Consider the following 17,758-nt stretch of genomic DNA (forward strand, 5'->3'; position numbering starts at 1 on the left):
TCTAGGGAGTTGTGCAATCCATTGTTTTCACCAAGGATTGATTCACCAATGAATGTTGGTCAGCTGCCATATTGCATCAGCTGGTCCTGATCTGTATATATCAGGGGTAGGCACACTGCGGCCCTCCAGATGTCCATGGACTACAATTCCCATGAGCCCCTGCCAGCAAATGCAGTGGTAGAGCTGGAAGGGAACTATGGAGCCCTCACTGTCACCTTGCTTCTCCATCCCTATCAGAGTCTCAAAGGCCCCTTTTTATTTAAAATAAACATCGGAAAAGGAATACATCTCCCCTATAAGAACAATCTTGACTCTCTGCAATTTAATTGTCTTATAGAGCCTCTATAGGTTGAAGTACACATTCTTTTATTCTTTTTTCTCCTCTGTCCTGCTACTGACTAAGCAGGGTTTTTCCACAAGCACCGTAAGGCCCTCTGAGACTAGTGATTGCTGGTTCCCCCCCCCACCCCCCCCCTGCTACAAGCACCCCCATAAATGTCTTGGTTCCATCCGTACATGGCACAGGTGCCTTTATCTCTTCAGGGTCCAGGTCTGTATGCAGCTTGGATGCTGTTAACACAACACAGATGACTGGTTTTAAAATGTTCTGAGCACTCTGAATTCCTTACATTAGTAAACAGGGCAAAGGAAACAAATGCAGGTCAGAGCATGAGCTGGGAAAGCTCCCGGGATCAGGATGTTATTGCAAAGAGAACAGAAGGCCTAGTTATAATATCTTACCCTTAATTTTCTGAACTTGTTTACTAGCTCTAACTCCTCCCCAGTGGTTGGTGATAACACATCTTCACGAATTGAGCAGTTCAAATCAGCAGCCTACACGATGCCTTTAGACACACGTACACATGGATTCACTTCTCACTTGGTGGCCGACTTAATTTTGTGAATAGCATATGGGCTGGATTCCTTGGGGATCCAGATTTCGTCTCCCACGTGGTTCCTCTGGTCAGCTGCTCCTTCCAGGGCTGCTGTGAGCTCTGGCCCGAAGATGTTGTTGGAATTACGGTAGGTCTCGGTGAGACGGCAGAAAGAGGAGTCCGAGGAACTGTCATCCTGGTTATCGTTCTCTCGTTCATCTCGGAACTTGGTTTGATCCAGTTCTAGACTGTTGCTCAGCTCTTTGCCTCTGAAGGCCTCCTTTAGGTCACGCCAGAAGTCCGCTTTGGGGGCAAAGAAGAAGAGAAGAAACACCAGGCCCACGGAAACACCACAGAGGAAATAAAAACCCATTCTCTCGGGAACACCTGTGAAGAGAAGCATAAATCTTTCCTCAGCTGAAGAAAGTCTTGCTCCTTTGTCTTTCTTGTGGGCTCCAAATGGAGTGAGGAATGAGGTTTCCAAGCAACTTTCTGGTCAACGTGACCATATTAAAATAGCCTGGGATATCTGGGCCTTTTTCGTGCTTCATAATTACACACACTGGTTATTGGATGTAGAACAGAGAACAAAAATCCAGACTGTCATGTTAGGTGAAAAAAGTACACAAACTGTAAAATTTATAAAATTCGCTGCCATTATTCAGGGCCTTAGCCATTAGGGGCATTGCCCATTAAGATGAGTATTTTGCCCCATCTAAGAATTTTTCACAAAGCATTTAAAAATATGTGAACTAGGCAATCTACTAGAAAACAGATTTGGGAATGGGAATTTTTCTGATTGGAAAAAAAAAATCTATTTATTCGATTAAATTGATGTCCACATGCTAGCTTCAACACCCAACAGCTGATAATGCCCTAATTTCCTCCTCCCTGGCCATTTCCACTGATGAAGAGTCCTCCTAAGTCAAAATCAAAAATTAAGATCATCCTAGTAATGCTTAAGTGATTTGTAGGGGGCTTTCGCTACTATGACTTTGAGCAATGACAGAAATCTTAAAGTGGGATAAGAGGTGATTTGCCCAGACCTGGCTGGCCAGGCTAGTCTGAAAAGGCATGGCCTTATTATCAATGGCTGAAAAAATAGAGGAGAAAAAACTTAACCCAAAATAATTGAATCAAGTACCGAAAAGGTTGAAGAAATATGAATATGTGGCCTAGCGGTGTAAATGCAATGTGTAGATAGTTTAAACCAGGGGTAGTCAAACTGCGGCCCTCCAGATGTCCATGGACTACAATTCCCAGAAGCCCCTGCCAGCATTCGCTGGCAGGGGCTTCTGGGAATTGTAGTCCATGGACATCTGGAGGGCCGCAGTTTGACTACCCCTGGTTTAAAACATTCAAATATATGAAAATACCTGTATTTAATACAAAGAAAGTGAAGGGTGGGGGACGGCCACATGGGATAAATAGCTCTAGATGTATTGCTCATGCTGACAACCATGGGCTTGGTGGAAGAGCTCCGTCTTGCATTGCATTTATACCATTAGGCCACAGACTTATATTTCTTCAACCTTTTCGGTACTTGATCTTATTAGGAATGGCCCCGGAAACGTGAAACTTCCCCCAACTTGTGTGGGCTGGCCATAGGCGTCCTGATTTGGCATCACATGGCGAGAGGCGGGAGGAGGGGGAAGGAGCACGAGGTTTCCAGCCAGCAGATGAAGAGGAAGGCGCAGCGCCCTGGACATTCGTGCATCGCGGCCTGCAGTCAGCGAAGGGGGGGGCACAATCTCCGCTGGCCTTCTGGGTCGCCTGCTGCAATGCCCTCCAGTGCCCATGGCCTCCTTCCGGCCAGCTGCAAGGGAAGATTTCAGGGGCAGGTCCTTTCCGGCCAGACGCACCCCCAGGCTCACTCCCTCCGGATGTTCTCTGTGCCTGGAGCTCTTGCAGAAGTGTGCCACAAAACGAGCACCCACCAAAGGGGCCTGTCTCCCCCACGCACACGCATACTGTCCCACCTCACCACCCCTCCCTCGGGGAAAGTCTCACATACCCCAGACATGCGCAAAAGTTTCCAGAGAGCTAGTAAATATCATCAGATTCTCGTGAAGCCTGGCCAGCCTTGGCCCCGTGTACCAGCCACCTGCAGCAAACAAGGGGATAGCGGGATCTTACCGACAAGGGTTCTGGAGGCAAGAAAGGGAAGCCTACAGCAAATCCCTCTTAAGCATCTCCCTGGTAACATACTCAGTTTATGAGACTGACTTGGGCAAAATCTGGCACAGCTGCCAGCCCACATTTAATCTTAACAAGGGCTAGTCACTCCAATGAGATATCTGTCAATGCCTCTGAGCTATGGTAATTCAATGGAAACTCCATTGTTCAGAAGCATCAAGCAGTGTCTCATGAGAGAAGAGCTGGTTTTCTGTACCCTGCTGTTCTCTACCCAAAGGAGTCTCAAAGCTGCATGCCATTGCCTTCCCTTCCTCTCCCACAACACACACCCTGTGAGGTAGATGGGGCTGAGAGAGCTCTGAAAGAACTGGGACTGGTCCAAGGTCACCCCAGCTGGCTGCATGTGGAGGAGGAGTGGGGAATCAAACCCGCCTCTACAGATTAGGGACCACTGCTCTTAACCACTACACAGAGCAGAGCTGGCTCTCATACCCTCCCACTAAATTTGTCTGTCTTTAAGGTACTGTTGGACAATTCGTTTCTTTCAAATTGTTCAGAGGCAATGGAATTTTGAGTGGAAAGAAACAGAGATCTATTGTTTTTTTTTTATCCTCAGCTTCAAAGTGGACTAGGGATTAGTTTGACCCTTGGGCCAACAACAAAGGAGAGCATGCTTTATTTTATTTTGTTTTGATTTTTATATCGTCCCCCTGGCAAGCCAGCTTAAGATGGTGTACAACATTATGTGTGGGAATACAATAATTAATATCGGGTAAAATTTAAATTTAATATTAGTTTTTAAAATAGTTAAAGTCAGTTAAAGAAAATATCAGCAGCAACAAATCGTATACAGACTCCCTATTGATGTTTTTCTGGCCAGGCTGAGATCTGGGGCATCTTCCATAGATAAGTAGATGGATAGATAGGTGGGGCTGTTAGCCAGATGTTAACTTTGGCCCCACCCAAAGGGTTGGAAGAAGAGTTTATCTTGCAGGCCCTGCAGAACTGTGCCAGCTCCATCAGGGCCCAGATGTGTCCCGGGAGTTCATTTCACCAGGCCCTGGTTGAGACCAGACTTACCTCCTTGGAGCCAAGGACCACCTACTGGCTGTGAGGTGCTTTTTTGGGGGGATAGGGGGGTATAGATAGAGAAGTGATCTCTCAGATACGCAGGACCCAAACCGCAGATGGCCCTATGGGTAAGTAGCAGTACCTTGAACTTGATCCAGATTTCAACCGGGAGCCAATGGAACACAACTTGAATATGTGCATTCCAGAGTTTGTCTGTAAGGACCCTGGCCATTGCCTTTTGAACCATGAACATGATCAATAGACAATAGAAAACAAGACCTTGTGTGGTTTGCCATGGCCTGTATCTGTCATGATCCTGATATCCCTTGGCATGATCTGTTGTTCTTCACTTAAATTTTAACAATATGTATATTGGCCTTAAGGTCAAAGGTATGGGGAAACTTAGTCAAAAGATCATATAATTAGTGAAGGACTAGATCCTCAGCAGATACCATTTGGAAACAACCATTGATGAAAATCCACATTATTGAAAATGGTACAAATCTGGAGGCCCTTTTGGTTGTTTGTTTACCATTAAAAAAGAGATAAGATAAACTGTATTTTGATTTTGATTCCTTGTTAAATTGTTCAACTGTTAATTATAGCCACCTTAGGGCAGGGGTAGTCAACCTGTAGTCCTCCAAGTGCAAATGCTGGCAGGGGCTCATGGGAATTGTAGTCCATGGACATCTGGAGGACCACAGGGTGACTACCCCTGCCTTAGGGTCTTTCTTCTGCTGTGGTTTCCAAGATCGGACAAGATTGAGCTAGCCTGGGTATCATCCAGTTGAAACGTGGTGTCTTCTACCTCACAACTTTTACAGGTGGCTGCTAAAGTGAATCAACCCAAGGGATGAATTTTGCAGTGCAGCCAAGGAGATTAAGGCTTGATTTTATAGTAACACTGATATCCAAAGACAATGCCTGCTTGGGCTAGAAATCTCTTAGTCCCCCAATATATGTGGGGCCTGAGGGCCCAGTTTAACCAAAATGCTGAACACATGGAACCCCACCCTGGGAAGTTCTTCAGCATCATGTTAAAAGTGAGTCATGATGAGTCCTGAGCAAGCAGTTCCCAGGGAAGCAAGACTAGGGAATGAAGAATGGGCTGTGTTGGATCCTTAACCACTCTGGTCATTAAACTTTGAAGCCACCTGCAGCCTAAGAAGAAAGGCATCTTAGGCTGCAGGAGAGGCTAGAATGCCTGATTTTATTTTTCACATACAAAAGAGGGCTGGCTGAATGGAATAATCCAAACTTGAAAAATTCAACCAATTGGCTGGTACAAAAATGTAATCTTTTTGGTTATAATTATTCCAATTTATTTTGTAGATATTGCCTTCATAACTATGATGTACAAACATAAACCAAAACGGGTTCCAGATAAACACAAACATTTTTCTTTTTCAATAGCCCACTGAGGAAGAAAACAACTTTGAAAACGGGCTACAAAATGAATTGGAATAATTTATCCACAAGAAAAATTGGAATAATTATAGCCAAAAAGATTACAATTTTATACCAGCCAATTGGTTGAATTTTTCTAGTTTAGCTTTGACTTTTCAGGCAGAACTGAGAACACAGAGGGTGCCGTGCAGGCAGAAAAGGCAAATCTGGACATACTGGTAGTAAGGATCTGACACATGGGGAATCTGGATTACAGAGCACGTCATTGCGGGTAACAAAATCATTCCCTCTCCAGCTGTGCCATGATCCATAGACAGGAAAGATTTAAAAAATCAACAAGACCATTATGGCTTGTTTAGTAAGAACCTTCTCCCTTGCCCTAGAAGGGAGTGAGAGGCAGGCACATTTTCCACCAGCTAATTCCAAAACTTCACTGAGAATTAAGGAAAGACCGTTTATTTACCATGCGTGTAGTCTGAGATCGAGAAGGGGTCTTCGTGGGAATCGCGGCCTACTTCCTCCAACAGCTTCCTTGGTACTGAAAAGAAAACGGGATGCTTCATGGCTGACGTGGAAGAAAATAACAAGTTGGGGTCTGCAAGGGAATCAATTATGGTGACATTCTGCTCTTATGTAGACAGCACAGACTAGCTTGATCACATCAGAATTTGTAAGCTAAGCAGGACTGGCCCTAGTTAGTGCTTGGGTGAAAGGTCTCCAAGGAAGTCCAGGGTTGCGATCCAGAGGTAGACAATGGCAAATCACCATCACTTGCCTTGAAAACAGGGTCACCACACATTGGGTGGGACTTGATGGAGCATTGCACAACCACAAACAAATGCTCAGCCACCCACAGCTTACTGCACCTCCTAAAGCAGGGGTAGTCAACCTGTGGTCCTCTAGATGTTCATGGACTACAATTCCCATGAGCCCCTGCCAGCATGCTGGCAGGGGATCATGGGAATTGTAGTCCATGAACATCTGGAGGACCACAGGTTGATTACCCCTGTCCTAAAGCACCCTCAGTCTTTATCAAGCCGCTTGGGGACAAGAAGAGCTTCTTGTGGCACAGAATGGTAAGGCAGCAGACATGCAGTCTGAAAGCTCTGCCCATGAGACTGGGAGTTCAATCCCAGCAGCCGGCTCAAGGTTGACTCAGCCTTCCATCCGTCCGAGGTCGGTAAAATGAGTACCCAGCTTGCTGGGGGGTAAACGGTAATGACTGGGGAAGGCACTGGCAAACCACCCCGTATTGAGTCTGCCATGAAAACGCTAGAGGGCGTCACCCCAAGGGTCAGACATGACCCAGTGCTTGCACAGTGGATACCTTTACCTTTACCTTTGGGGACGAATTTCACTTATCTTGACTGTTATAATTTACAAAGTGCTCTATTTCCCCAGAAGTAAGACTTGGGTGTCTCCCCCAAGATGTGTTGCCAAGAAAAAGTGAAGGCATCTTTCATTTGCATTCAAATTACACACTAATAATTAAAAAAAAAGATGGCCAAACTGACATTGGTAGTCAATGGAAAAACCAAACATGTATTTCAAGAACAATGGGGCCCTTATCTGAATTACCTAAGCAGATAAACTAAAAGGGGATATTTTATGGAGGGGACTTATAGCAAAATATATATAATCTACTTTATCTTTACTAACCTACATTATATACATCTGTTCTATTTCTATCTTTATGAAAACTAAAATATATATTTTTAAAATAATTAAACAAACCATTTAAACTGCTTTAATATGAGCTATCTCATGTTCGGGATTGTTCTCCTTACAAGCCTATCCCTTCAGGGGAATTCATCTCTGTCCACTGGAGGCCAATACAAATTCTGGGAGATCACCAGGCCCCACCTGGAGACTGGCAACCCTAGGTTTGTTCCAAACCTGGAGAGATTCTGTTCAGAGACTGGTTCCCTTTTCCATACTGTCTGTCCTTTCTGTGCTCACCATCTCCTGTCAAGCACGAACCCCAGAGCAAGTTCCGTCACTGCTTACCACAAGTATAGGAGACCCTGAGTTGCTTCTTCACACCAGGGAAGCAGGGATTGCCAAAGGTGGACTTATCAGCAGCAACAGAGCAGTTCCCCTTCCGATGACATCTTTGGGAGACCTTCCTTAATGCATCAGGAGCGAGGCATTCTGTCAAGAACACACGGAAAATGCAACAAAGCTAGGAGCGACTGCTGAGCAGAAAGACCAACCTTGGACCTGTGCTCAGGCATGAGTTTTTATTAAAATGGCTGTGGAGGAGCTCAATTAAATCAGAGTCCAGTAGCACCTTTAAGACCAACAGAGATTTATTCAAGGCGTGAGCTTTCGAGTGCAAGCACTCTTCCTCAGACTATGAACATCCATCATGACAATGGGAATATATAAGCAAAAGGTAATCCTGTTAAATTAGTAAACTGTGTCACAACATCCAAATACAGCCATATGATAATTCCTTGCTAAACCAGCCAATCAGTCCCCTCGAATTCAGTTGTAGTTCACAAAAACACAGAAATAAAACTGTCTGTGTTAGTGATCAACAGCTTCCATCCCACCATTTGCTGCTGGCCCCATCTGTCAACTGAATTTGAGGGGACTGATTGGCTGTTTTAGCAAAGACCCTGCCTTCCCTTTTTACCTATGTCAGGGATGGTCCCGTTCGCAGCCTCACACTCCGGCTTCCCACGCAAAGGTCTCCCGTAGAGTGCAGAGTAGATGGCTAGAACAGACTTATTCCGACACTGAAGGCGCAGCTTGTCATTTTCACAGACTGTCTTGAGACGGTGGTTAGCTAGGAAGCAATAAAGCCCATAAAGTCATTCATGCTTGGTTGGTTGCTCCTTCCAGACAGACAGACAGCCTTTCAACAGTACTTTTATTAAACCGAGATTTGCAGTGAGGGACGACCAATGAAAAAGGAGCACTTTTTTCATTAATGGAGTTTTGTCAGTCTAGTTTAAACAACTAAGTATATTGGGTAATATTGTATATTAGGTATATTGGATGAGTGAGAGGGTGGTGAGTGTCCTGCATAGTTCAGGGGGTTGGACTAGATGACCCAGGAGGTCCCTTCCAACTCTGTGGTTCTATGATTCTCATTACAGCTTGCCTTACAACGCTGAGCTTGGGCAGCTGGGCCCCCAGACTTCCACCCTAAAGTCTGTATCAAGCAGCATCACTGAATGGGGGCAGATCCCTCCTTGCCCTCCCCCAAGACACTGCCAGACTCCTGTCCCGCCCCCATCACAACCAAACTCACAATCAATGCCTTCATTTCTGATGACCTGGTTTTTCACCAGAAGGGAAATCTTGACTGAAAGTGCAATGTGCTTTTTATCTCTCTAAAACGTTTAAAATATATATTTTATTTAACGTGATAAACTAAAAATAGATATTTTTTTAGAACAAGGGGGACATTCTGTTTGTATGTTCAAGCAACAAGTACGAGGCTACAGGCAGCACTGAAATAACGGAGGCTTTCTTTTATGGGCATCACAAACAATGTTTATTAGATTTTACTCATAATTTTTACTCAAAACAGCCAGGCAACCCGAAAAGCAGATGCTCTATTACTGAGCAACGGCATCCCCATGGAACGAGGATGTGGGGCTAGATCAACCTGGTCCAGTTCAGCGGGGCAGTTCACATACTGATCGCTCTCGTCCCCAATGCTTGCTCCCCATAACACCATACACCCCCCACACACACACACACAACAACAATAACAACAACAACTGTTTCCATGCTGGAAGTCAGACTCTAGGCAAGTTCTGCTGGAATCTAGGAATGTACGGTTTCCAACTTTCCCCAAAGTTAAGCTATTCGTTCTATACCTTGTAACAACCATAACTAGGAGGCTTCCAACTTGATGATGTGGTGATTCAAAACCTTGATTAAGAATTTTCCTATTGCTTCGCACAGCCTCAAGTCCAGCATTTTTTGAACAGATAATCAGAGACATGAAGTGGGGGGCATGCCAAATATCAATCACTTGTTGTAAGAACAAACCAGCAGACAAAGAATAAAATAAAGCAAGAGTCCAGCAGCACCTCAAAGGATAAAAACGTTTACTTTGTGAGTTACCTCTCACTGCTTCAGCAATCCCCATGGCTGAAAATAAAATTAGTTTTTGGCTGAAATAGAATTAATTTTTATGACCACCTAAATAAAAGAGTAGCACGAACAAAATCCAGTCTCTGCTCCCTTCGCTCACCTGGTCTGCATTTGTAGGAAACCACCAAGTACTTGTGTGTCCCTGGACAGGGATCTGGCCCAAAAACACGGCTGTGGACAGAGAAATGACACCAGCGCTGATCTTGACACTCGTCCATCAATTTCTGAAGGAGAAATGCCCAAGTTAAATCATTCATGCCAAACTCTAATGACCATAAATAGTACCCAGTACCACAGCGCTGATAAAGCTGTTCTGATATCAGGGCTCCCTCAGCCTCACCTCCCTCACAGGGTGCCTGTTGTGGGGAGAGGAAGAGAAGGCGATTGTAAGCCGCTTTGAGATGCCTTCGGGTAGAGAAAAGTGGCATCTAAGAACCAACTCTTTTTCTTCTTCCGTAATATCAGGGCTCTCTCAGCCTCATCCACCTCACAGGGTGTCTGTTATGGGGAGAGGAAAGGGAAGGCGACTGTAAGCCGCTTTGAGATGCCTTCGGGTAGAGAAAAGTGGCATCTAAGAACCAACTCTTTTTCTTCTTCAGTAATATCAGGGCTCTCTCAGCCTCATCCACCTCACAGGGTGTCTGTTGTGGGGAGAGGAAAGGGAAGGCAACTGTAAGGCGCTTTGAGACTCCTTTGCATAGAGAAAAAGAGGCATATAAGAACTAACTCTTCTTCTTCTACCCAGAAGAATGACAAAAAAACTTAAAATAAAACAGCACAAAAAGGGTGTCCCATCCTTAAAAAGCAGAAGACACTCTCTCTTGGAGCCATGCCCCTGTGTTCAAGAACTTTTTCTAATTATATATTTTTAAACTAGTTCTCATGAGCCTCTTGTGGCGCAGAGTGGTAAGGCAGCAGATATGCAGTCTGAAGCTCTGCCCATGAGGCTGGGAGTTCAATCCCAGCAGCCGGCTCAAGGTTGACTCAGCCTTCCATCCTTCCGAGGTCAGTAAAATGAGTACCCAGCTTGCTGGGGGGTAAACGGTCATGACTGGGGAAGGCACTGGCAAACCACCCCGTATTGAGTCTGCCATGAAAACGCTAGAGGGCGTCACCCTAAGGGTCAGACATGACCCGGTGCTTGCACTACCTTAAACTAGTTCTGAACAGAGATCGATTGAGTCTTATGAATTTAAGACCCACTTTTGTGACATTTCTAGATTAATTACCACTCCCGGGTCGGGGCAAAAAGATGAAGTTGCTCCTTCTACTTTGTTCTGTGGGTGCATCACACAACCCATTCCAAGGGTCAATTTTACACTGTTACTGAGAAGGATGCACAGCTTCATTAGCAGAAGAAAATCATTTCTGACACATTTAATCCCTTTTTTAAAATCCTGTTTGCAGTGAACTCTCCAATTTTCTCTGCACCTCTTGCACATTCTAGCTTTTCTCCTAACTGCCAAAGGCCCTCCTGTCTTTTCTTGCCCCCCTTGTTTTTCTCTCTACCCTCCCTAGCACCTTGCTCACTCCTAGACCAGGGGTAGTCAACCTGTGGTCCTCCAGATGTCCATGGACTACAAATGCTGGCAGGGGCTCATGGGAATTGTAGTCCATGGACATCTGGAGGACCACAGGTTGACTACCCCTGCCCTAGACTTCTGAAGGCGCAGAAACAAAGCCAAGAATATTCAGAGGAATTTCCCCCGTTTTCCCCACCAAGGAATTTCCCCAATTTTGTGTGTGTAAAACAATGGAACATTTGAGGGAGCCCTGGTGGGAAAACTCCTATGAAATATTTTCTTCTTTGAAATGAGTGAAATACTTTTACACGGAATACATAACAAGAAAATATCTTAGGATTTAAAAAGAATTCCAGATATGCACAGGGAGAAAAAAACTATGATTCTCCTCCCGTTCAGAATGCATGAAATGCTTTTAAAGACAAGGTTTCATTCAAAATGTGTTTTAATCAGATGCAAAAAATTGGGGGAAGCAATGGAAATATATATACTTTCTGTGTTCCTCCAGGGGGCCTGCAAATAGTAAAGGAGGGGGCCACAAGTTTTATGTGCTTCAGACCTGCTGTACATAGTTGATTATATATGCACCTTTTGAGCCAGAATTTACTGGATTATCCCAAAGCAACATCAAGCCTTGAATTGACCAAGTCCTGATAAAACAGTCATGTATATTTCTAAAGTAAACCACTAGATGGAGCTGTATTCCAGTCAGCAGCGATTTAGGAAGGCTCAACCCCTGTCACTAATATTTAGACTTAGGTGCTACTGAACTTAGGTGCTGTTTTCTACCACTAGCTGGAGCAGTGTGCTTTCAGAAGGTCATTTTTTTAACCCGGCTTCTTACAGCTCATTTGGTAAATCCACCATCATTCCAAATACAGCTTGCACTTGAAAGTTCACACCATGAATGAATCTTTGTTGGTCTTAAAGGTGCCACTGAACTCTGATTTTATTGTGCTACTTCAGACCAACACGGCTATCCTTCTGAATCAGCCCCCAAACCAGTTGCTGGGTGGGCTGCCAGGGAGTGGGGTTCATACACACTGTGTTTTGCAGGGAGCAAAAGGCAGAGCTTCTAACTGGCTTAAATTACAGGATGGGGAGTGTCCAGAGATTTGAGGGCAGAGCCGGGGAGGGCAGAATCAGAGAAGGGAAAGGAGCTAAATGAGGATGTGGATTTAGGGTCATCAGGTTTTGAAAAGCAAAAAAGAGGACCAATTTCCCGACTGACTACTTCAACCAAGTGATCACTATAACAACTTTTTAAAGGCCCTTGCTATTTAAGCTGTGATAATTGCTACTACCGACTAGCCTCCTCAAAAGAGAACATTTTTATCAGTTTTTTTTAAGAGCCCCAAACAGGATGGACACCAAAAAAGGCCATGTTCTCTGAAAGGAGGACTGTGTGATGCTATAGGTCACAATCTAACCTTTGAAGCTGCTGTTTTCTCCAGAGGAAGAGATCTATGAAGTCTGGAGCTCTCCTGGCCCCAGGTGGTAACCTAATGGGGCTTGGGGTAGGATTGCCACCCCAGCTTGGAAAAAACCTGGAGATTTTGGAAGTGGACCCAGAGGAGGGCAGGGTTTGGAGAGAGCAGGGACTTCAGTGGGTTATAATGTCATTGATTCTGTCTTTCAAAGAGGCCGTTTTCTCTGGGTAAACAGATCTCTATTTCCTGGAGATAGCTGTAACTCCAGGAGACCTTCAGCCACCACCTGGAGGCTGGCAACCCTACTGATCATTCTTTCACAGTCACAGGCTTATTTTATGAACATGAAATAGAAGAGGCAAAGACCATGCATGAGCCCTTAAGTTTCTTGAAGAAACATAGGATAAAAACATGAGATCTCCCACCTGGCCCTCAAGTATTGGACTTTAATTGTTTTTACCTGCCTAGCTGTAGCAGATACACAATTGGTGCTCTCAGAGATGGGCTCTCCTGAGGCTGGGCAGAGGTTCTGACTGGGCACCCGGCGCCCATAGAACGCGGAGAGCACACTGATAGAAGTTTTGTGCGGACAAATGATGGTCAGCTGTCCCCCATCGCAGGCGTGGGCAGTCTGATTCTTCAAAACCTTCTGTAGGTAGCCTGGCAGGAACAAAATAAATATTAAATATAAACTTGCCCAAACTGCCATCAGTGACCCCTTAACCAAAAGATTATAATAATAGTTCTGATCTGGAATAGGTTCAGCAGATGCATATTTTGTGGTTGAACTCTGCCGGTCTTCATCCTTTTCTGGAAGTTCCATTTTCAAGAAAACGTGGTGACCTCTAGGGGGTGATGTGGATTCTGGAGAGATTTTCACTGCCTTTACCCATGGCTTGGGGAAAGATAAAAGTATTGGGGAAAGTCCCCAGAACCACCACAAAACTGCACTGCCTACTGGTAGCAGGTCTGCGGTTTGTTCTGGCACAATTATCCTTTGAGAGACACCACAAATTTCCAGCCAAATTTCTTCTGTGGTGGAATTTGTTCTCTTGACTGCCAACCACTAACTCCACCTGTATTCAGATGGTAAACAAGTAGGATGACCAGGGACCAGAGATTTTGTATCTGACAGCTGACGTCTTAAAGTGAGAAGACTTGACACAACTCTGGACTTATCACGATGGGTAGGGAGTCTTCTCAGATCTGAAATTCACAATACATTTTTGTGGTGGTCATAATTTTAAGCACTGCCACATATTTACAGTGGGTTTTTAAAATTAAAAATAACAACTTTGTTTTCTATATGTGTATTTTGTTCTCCCTGGATGTGTAGCATTTTGTCTTAAAGATACACACACACGGTCAGGTTTATGACATAGCGATCAATCAGCAATCAATCTTCGTTGGTCTTAAAGATGCTACTGGACTCTGGTTTTGTTGAATCAGCAATCAAGTTCTTAACATAAAACAGAGTCACTCCCAACTTTCTGCATTTCTCTGTCCAGCTTTCTGGCCTCATTTGACAAGCATACTGTTTTATGGATGCTGCTACTATTCCATTGTAGAACAAGCCTATTTTCACCTTCCACAAAAGAATGAGATACTAAATTCCACCCCAAAGGAACTGTGGTCAGATCAGAGCACTGCACACACTGTTATGCCACATAAAAGAACCAGTGTGTGCAGTGCTTGCATAAATCACAGCCAGGTGGCTGAGCCACCCTGCTGCTGGGCTGTAGATAAAAGTTAATTCACAATGTAATCACGAGTATGTGCTTGAAATTAAGCCCCACTGAATATACCTGGGTGGGATTCTAAGCAGACTTGCCTAGACCTGATAATTCATTGCCTGTAGACATACAAGACATATCATAGCATCAGTGTGGACCACAGAGGGGTCCTCAGAGGGGACTGAGCTCTGCACCCTGAATTTATACTTAATTCAAGAAAAAAAATTCCACTGAAAATTAATATTTCTGTCTGCACAGATATTGAAAAATCGCTAAAAACAACTTTAATATCAAGATCCATGAAAAACATGTTCCAGGACTATGTTCATATGATATTAGAACAAGGCCTCAAACTGCCAGTTAAGTAAAAAAATAATGTGTCCCTGTTATAAATTGTGCCCCTACAAGAGCCTGCCTTCAAATTAGAAGAGTGATTTCATTTGCATGATTTCTTGTGCTATTTTTAATCAGGGACATTTGCAGAGGAGTTCCCCTCTTAGATTAGTTTCTTCCTCAAAAGGGCATCACCCAAGTTTCACTCTCAGTCAAAACAGAAGATGATAAATGAGAGATGAGAGAGAGAGAGAAAGAGAGAGAGAGAAAGAGAGATCTTCTGTTCTTTCCTCCCTGTTGTCTTAAGAATTATTTGCTTGCTTTAGTTTTGCCCATGTTTCCATTTCTGTGTATGGCACAGAGTGATCCAATCCTGGGTGTATGATTAGTGGAAGTTGTCTCCAGTCACCGCCCCCGGCCATAGGCCAAATAAATACACAAGAAGAATTTCCCTGGTTCCACTAGAGCTGCCCTCACGTACACTGACCTGAAAACTCAGGTGCTGCCTTCAGCAGAGCTGAGAACCACAAGAAGCTCAGCGCTGCCCCGGAGGTCCAAAACCAACTCATCCGCCAAGGTCCAGGCATCGCATCGCTCCTTCAAGGCGGTTTTCTGCTGCTGTCGACTGGACCTCTCTCACTCTGGTCTTGCTGGCATCTCTCATCTCCTGGGGCTGCTGCTGCAGTTCAAAAGCTCCTATTGTCCGTTCATAATGGGCTGTTCTTTGCCTTGGCTGTAGCTTGCGTGTGTGTTTGGGAGTTAAGCAAAAGAAATCCAATCGAACAGTGCTGGCCTCAGACGACTTCATACTGGAAACGAACCATTACAATTGCACATTTTCCCACTCATTTCTGCAACAATGCTTCCAAGAGCTACAGGTTGGAAGGAGACAGAAGAGACAGGAATATGGGGGATTTTGGGGAATTTGCTGCCCAAAACCGTTGCTTTGTGTCAAAATTTGCAGCTTTCCCTTTGATACAGCCTGAGAAGAAAGGCATTATGGGATGGCCATAAATAGCTGCACTGAGGCAAATCAATGATAATTATATATTTTATTATTTGTATACCCAAGACATCAGAGGATAGTGGTTAAGAGTGGCATCTAATCTGGAAAACCTGGGCTGGTTCTGCACATACTTTTTCCCCTTGTTGTCGATCCTGCTGAATTCAGATCAATCTGAACCTGGGTCTTCTGCCTTTGTTTTTCCTGAATTGAAACAGATGTTGCCTTCCATACTTAATTGTCTGACTGGTTTCTCCTTCCCACTTGATTGGGGAGGCTAAGAGGAGCAATGGTCATGAAGCTTCAGCTGGCATTGAAGGAGCATGGCTGGAGAGGGGTTTGTTTCCTGCCGTTTGTCTCCTGACTCTATAGCCAAAGGGGGGATAACAAGGGGTGAAATCTAAATGTTGCATGAAAGTGGACTGATGGTCCTCAGCTAAAACCAATCTCTTGATATTGATGGTGCTTGAACTGGTTTGTTTTTAAAATGTATATTACAATTATACAGAATAATTACATGTGGGCTAAGAAAGCCATCTTTGCTTCCAGAAAGGAGTGGTAACTCTTATTTATTAAACAGTAAACAATCTTCCATTGTAGAGATGCAGTCTCCTTCCAGTTCATCAAAAGAAGTATTATAGGATATTTTTAAATTCAATAGTTTAAAAGACAGTTAGCAGATTTTCAAATATTTATTTATTTACTTCATTTATACTCAGCCTTTCTCCTCAAGGGGGACCCAAAGTGGCTGTTCTCCATTTTTTCCTCCTAACAACCCTGTGAAGTAGGTCAGGTTGATTATGTGGGAGGAGTCCAAGGTCAGTAAGATTGAGAGTAAGCTGTTGGGGATTTGAACTTGGGTCTCCTGAATCCTAGGCTGACATTCTAACCACTACCCAGGGGTAGTCAACCTGTGGTCCATCAGATGTCCATGGACTACAATTCACATGAGCCTCTGCCAGCATTTGCTGGCAGGGGCTCATGGGAATTGTAGTCCATGGACAACTGGAGGACCACAGGTTGACTACCCCTGCACTACACCACACTAGGTTCAATCCAAACTGGTAGATAGCCCACACGTCTAAAGCAACGTTAGATAAAATAATAAATCTTTAGTCTTATAACCCACCCTTCCTAAAAGCTCAGCATTGGTAATGCCACAGGATGATATAATAATAACGTATAAAATCACATTATTATAACAATAAAACCTTATGTAATTCAATTTGCCCCCAACTAGTCTGAAATTCTGAGATGTCTCTCACCAGGCAGCTGCTGACCCATAGTGGTGTTCACATACAGCCAGCCAAAAATATTTAGATGCCCAAGGCCAGACTTCCACAGGAGCAAGAAAATCCAAATCAAACAAAACAACACCCTGGTCTTGAATGGCCCTCTAAATCTGCCACCCGTGTCAGCTGTTTCACCACATGATAGAGCTGTCCCCGGGTGTTTGGCTATAAGCATATATACAAAAAGGAGATACTTGTATGAAAGCATATCCCCTTTCTCACCGAGCAGAGATAAGTTAAATAAGCAGCCTCTCAACCCACCGAGGAGCGAGATACTTCCAGTCCATTTCCTGCGAAACAAATGCTGGCAGGCAGGCGTAGAGTCACAATACAAGAACAGGAGGACCTATTCTAGGATGTTTCCCAGCAGCTCAGGACATCGGGGAGGCAACATCTGGCCTGCTTGATACACCAAAACAGAACCTGGTGCATGTTCCTGATAGACCTTGTTGCTGAGTCATAGCTGGAAGGCCCGTGAGGAAATTCCCCCTCGGTCATTAAGAACATCTCGGGCTTTCGATTCTGGAGGAAGAAGGGGAAAAGAAAGCTGGGGAGGGGGCAACTTGGGGGCAAGCAGGATTCCGCTGGTGGGGGGACACCACTGCAGAGTCCTCTGCCTCCGTGCTATCAGGAGTTCCACCTGGTTCTCAGAGCTACCCACTGCAGAGAAGCCATTTCTCAAGGACAACTGATTGGCAAAAGGAGAAAGGATGGCAAGTCGACTACGTAGCCCCTTGAAGGACCCAGAGATAGAGCTCTTTGTGAAGGTAAGGCTCAGCTTTATGTCTTCTGCTGCTGACTCAGGAACAACCATGGGCCGCTGGAGCTTTGATTGTGCTTGG

The 17,758-nt window shown here is 44.6% G+C and overlaps 2 protein-coding genes across 6 annotated transcripts in view; one reads left to right on the forward strand and one right to left on the reverse strand.

Annotated features, from left to right (window-relative positions):
• LOC143823189 (protein eva-1 homolog C-like) lies at window positions 1–17,314 on the reverse strand. Of its 5 annotated transcripts, none has more exons than XM_077309232.1 (9): window positions 17,178–17,314; window positions 15,109–15,493; window positions 13,016–13,215; window positions 9,703–9,826; window positions 8,128–8,280; window positions 7,497–7,640; window positions 5,953–6,054; window positions 2,890–2,979; window positions 1–1,262 (listed from the first exon to the last, which is right to left on the reverse strand). In XM_077309232.1, the coding sequence occupies exons 2-9, from the start codon at window positions 15,206–15,208 to the stop codon at window positions 877–879; spliced, it is 1,299 nt and encodes a 432-aa protein (XP_077165347.1). In that variant the 5' UTR covers window positions 15,209–15,493; window positions 17,178–17,314; the 3' UTR covers window positions 1–876. The 5 variants fall into 5 exon arrangements, with proteins under 5 accessions (XP_077165347.1, XP_077165349.1, XP_077165348.1 ...); XM_077309234.1 differs by having other exon boundaries at window positions 5,953–6,027; window positions 17,178–17,313; XM_077309233.1 differs by having other exon boundaries at window positions 15,109–15,430; window positions 17,178–17,311.
• The window catches only part of CLIC2 (chloride intracellular channel 2), a 17,422-nt gene continuing 16,880 nt past the window's right edge, over window positions 17,217–17,758 (forward strand). The window contains exon 1 of the mRNA XM_077309237.1: window positions 17,217–17,683. Within this exon, the coding sequence (XP_077165352.1) occupies window positions 17,627–17,683 (57 nt within the window). The 5' untranslated portion in view covers window positions 17,217–17,626. The remainder of the gene's footprint in view (window positions 17,684–17,758) is intronic.

Source organism: Paroedura picta, chromosome 13, assembly GCF_049243985.1.
Source record: "Paroedura picta isolate Pp20150507F chromosome 13, Ppicta_v3.0, whole genome shotgun sequence".
Classification (NCBI taxonomy): Eukaryota; Metazoa; Chordata; class Lepidosauria; order Squamata; family Gekkonidae; genus Paroedura; species Paroedura picta.